The following is a 4,205-nucleotide window of genomic DNA, read 5'->3' on the forward strand; positions in this document are numbered from 1 at the left end:
ATTTTCACCCTGAAGTGCAATGTTAAATCTGTGTGGTCCTCTTAGGCTAAATTAAACATCTGAACTACTGTTTATGGGCATATAAACTACTGAATGACTGATAAACTGGAGTGTAAGGACTGGTGAATGGTTACAAAAGTAAGAAACTATCTGAGGACTGATGTTGTCAGGCATGGAGTAACAGGGTCTGAAATGACGAGAAGTTATTAGGCATGGGTAAACACAATACAGAAATGACATGACATTAATAATATGCAACAATAACAGAGTAGGGCTACAAGTGTTTTCACTCTTTCTTTATTACAAGCAGAATGACAATACAGTGCTTTGCCCTCACTTTGCTACATACTGGCAAAAAAGTCAATAAGTGAACTTTTAAAATCTTTATATAAAAAAAGAGTAAATTCTCAAAACTTGTTTAGTAATAAAAACAGTGCTGCACTGAAGGTATGATATGATGCGTGCTGCTCAGAGCACAGAAGTCAACATTTCAGACCTTTGCCAAGCTCAGGAGTGACAGGATCAACACCTGTTCTGCTGATGGAATGGACTTAGAAAAAGCAGTTTGACATTCTGATTAGCAGTAGAAGGCTGGTGCGATAAACCCATTTGAGACAGAGGCTACAGACAGTCCATTCCTAGTTAAATTATTTGGTCACTTTTTTCCCCTCACCCACTACATTCTTCTTAGAAAAATAACGTGAGGAAGAGTGAACACCTATAAACCTCAGTCGACAGACAATAGACCTTGTTTTAGGGGAAAACTGATCTGTTGTAGAACAAAGTGCAGTGTGTAGACCTATTGATAAATCTCTAATGAATCATATAATGTATTTGTTGCTCTAATTTTGGTTACAAACTTGACCACACATTCTAACAGATTTAAAATATAGTCTTCTCTCTGGGATACAAAAGTAGCAAAAGAAATATTCACAATGGACAACACAAAAATGACAAGTAGTAAGAAAAAACGAGCTGTGGAGGACTTAGATAACAAACCGTTATTGAAGATTGACTACAACGAATTTCCCATTACATTATTAAAGTAAAATAGGCCTTATAGCAATGTTGTGGTAGAATTGGTATGTGACATAAAATAATTCTGGATACAGTATGGCAACAGCACAGCGAGGTGGGACACTGCATAACAAGCACCAAGGCCCATCATTTTATCTACTGAGGTCAGGATGCTGAGCCCCCAAGTCCAAACACTTGCAGGCTTTGAGTGAAAAATTAACGTGACAAATCCAGACCTTCAACCAAATTGATAAATTATCTGTGCCCCAGTGAAAAACTACCGAACACCTGTTATTAAATCTATACATGTTGGCAGATGGTGATGTGTATGAAAATAAACTGTATAAACATACAAAAAAGCTTCGGAATCTGACATTCCCGAGTCAGTTACTTGTTGTGCAACCAGACAGATATGCTTTTGACAAAGAGGACTTCATGATGTTAGAAATGCAGAAAAGAGGTTCATCCATAATGAGCTTCAATCTTCAGCTGGAGAACATGACGGACTAATCAGTTAAACATTCTATTGATTTGATTGTGACATCGCCAATTCAAGTCTCCCATTACTTACTACAGACTAATATGACACTCCCTCTCGCTACAATATATATATATATATATATATATATATATATATATATATATATATATATATATATATACTGTATATACTGTATATACTGTATATATATATACAAGTTTAAGTTACATCCATACATCAACAGTGGCCACCATCAATAATTTTAGACTACAGAAAAACTCATGAATAAATGCAAGAGAAAAGAACCTTATAAACGCGACATATGACATTAGCATTCTTATATTAACTTTTGCATAACACAGAGCATGGCAGCAAACACACAAGCACAATGCAGCAGTGAGGAGTAGCAAGTCAATTAGGACATCCATAAATTAAGACCCCATGAGTCACTGGCTGTTGCTGCTTCTGCTGTTTCCCTTCATGGCCACATGGAGACAGGAGTGGGTACAGTATGCTTATTGTTGGAACAAAAGAAAAGGTGGTGAGATATGGTTCATGATAAATGATGTCTGAGATGAATGAAGGGTAAGGAAGAACTGAGACAAGAGCAGATCAGCATGCAGCAGAGATCCGACATGCTGCACTGGCAGATAAGAAAAACAAAAGTTGACACAATCGTGAGAGGAAAAGAAGAGGAAGAGGAATAATAGACACACTGTACCAGACACGTATGCCCTCTGAACCTCCCTGTCCACCTACAAACATGTTTAAACTGACCTAGAAATATAATCCACTAAGTATCGGTATCTATGAATTAAGGCAGGAAGGCAAGAATACTGCACATCCCTCTTCAGATTTTCCCCGTTTCCTCCTTTCAGCTGAGGGGCGTGTGTGTGTGTGTTTGTATGTGTGTGTGTGTGTGTGTGTGTAAGGCTTTGTAATACACCTCTTCTGCCTTTTTTTCCTTCCTTTGGCTCCTAGCCTGCTGCTGTGTGGCTACCTGTAAGGCAAAGGTGTGTCACGCATAAACATTAACAGGCAAAATCATGCATACACTCACGCACATGCACACGCACGCACACCTAAAGGGCTGATCTCGACAGCTGCCCCTTACTTGGCCAGACCACATACTGTACATAAATGTTTTCAACAAAGACGCAAAAAAAAAGGACAAGAAAGTGGAGGAACAGGCAAGAAAGTGACTGGAAATATGACGACAAGGACTATAAAAAGGCCTGACTGTTGACAGGTTGAAACAGGACAGTTCCATAGTGCATTAAACAACTTTGCACATGGTTCCCCTTTTTTCAATTAAGAGTTTGGATAGAAACTTTGAAGAGACTGAGACTGGGAGGACACTGAATTAAAAAGATGTTAACAAATTATGAAAATGAGGTGTCAGGGTAATATCTACCTAAAGGATTGTTCACTCAGGTGAATCCCAGAAAATGCACATGGTGAACTCAGCATGGAGGTTGATGTGTGTGTAGACATGTCTGTTCATATTTTGCTCTATAATCCTTCATCCTTGCGACGCAGATCTTGGTGGCACATCTTTGGGTGTACTTTTTGTTTCAACCCACGAGATCCACACATACAATAGTTCCTGCCTCGCGTTTTTGTTCACACGGAGGTCTCCGGCCCTGGAGCGTAGTAGGCAAATCCCGCCCCTGAGAGTCGGAGCACGTAGGGGCTGAAAGAGCACAAGTCTGCCCCTCCACCTTCTGCCAAGTGGACCAGTAGTTTCTGGGAAAAGGGATCAGACCTGCAGAGTGACATCATCTCTGCAGCACAGAGGTGGAGTTGAGAGGAGTCCGTGCTTGTGTCTTTGAGGGATTGACGAGAGGACTTTGGAGTCAACTCGGCCACACCACCCCACAACAGCTTCTCATGATCCTACAGAGAGATGGACACATCAGCACAAGAAAATCCAAAACATAGACAGCAGTAGAAAAGGAAATCAAATCATCATGCAGATCAAGTTATGTACCTGTAGATCAAACTTACATAACAAATAGTACAAAAAGTCAATTAAGTGTGGCTACTGGACATAATTTACTGATCAATTATGGGAAATCCTCTGAAAATTGCCATTATGATCAATAGTTAGATTAAGAATGCCCATTAAATAAAAATACAAAAATTTCACTTGCTATTCCATCTTCTAACACCAGATGTCATCAGTATTCCCAATAAAAAAAAGACACTTTTCAGATACAAGCTGCCTGGGCAATAAGTTTTGTCTATGTCATCAATCTTGGATTAATTAACCTACTAGTGACCCTGCCTAATAAAATATGACCTCAGTTAATAAGGAATTCCTAAAGTGTTTACAAACCGCTCAAACCTGACAGTCATCTCAACTAAACCCCCTCTGACCCAGAACCTTCAGATTGAGCTTGTCCAGCTTAGTTTCACATCTCTCTTAAGCTAGAGTCCAGGACCAAAAAAGGAGTTACAACACGCCTACTACTTGTTGGAGCCCACATGACAAGTGGCAATGGATCTTAAGTAGCCTGAGTCTAATAAAGAAAGGATAAAATGTCTCATTTGGCTGCTACTCAGATAAAGTTAATTCCAAATGCATTGATAAGCACAGCAGGCTTTGCAACTAGCAGTGCAGCGTTAAATGGAGATTGTGATTTGCAAGAGTAAGTTTGACGCAAGGAAATTTCTTGTGTAGAGAACACACACACACATACACACC

At 39.5% G+C, this 4,205-nt stretch overlaps 1 protein-coding gene across 8 annotated transcripts in view; it reads right to left on the reverse strand.

The window, feature by feature from the left end:
* Nucleotides 1–1,967: 1,967 nt before the first annotated feature.
* The window catches only part of LOC117952783 (probable phospholipid-transporting ATPase IH), a 35,669-nt gene continuing 33,431 nt past the window's right edge, over nucleotides 1,968–4,205 (reverse strand). For 3 of the 8 annotated variants that reach the window (XM_034885314.1, XM_034885315.1, XM_034885311.1), the window contains one exon: nucleotides 1,968–3,394. In XM_034885314.1, coding sequence (XP_034741205.1) covers nucleotides 3,122–3,394 — 273 coding nt within the window. In that variant the 3' untranslated portion in view covers nucleotides 1,968–3,121. The remainder of the gene's footprint in view (nucleotides 3,395–4,205) is intronic. The other 5 variants (XM_034885312.1, XM_034885313.1, XM_034885319.1 and 2 more) reach the window with 3 other exon arrangements.

Source organism: Etheostoma cragini, chromosome 11 (assembly GCF_013103735.1).
Source record: "Etheostoma cragini isolate CJK2018 chromosome 11, CSU_Ecrag_1.0, whole genome shotgun sequence".
NCBI classification, from domain to species: domain Eukaryota; kingdom Metazoa; phylum Chordata; class Actinopteri; order Perciformes; family Percidae; genus Etheostoma; species Etheostoma cragini.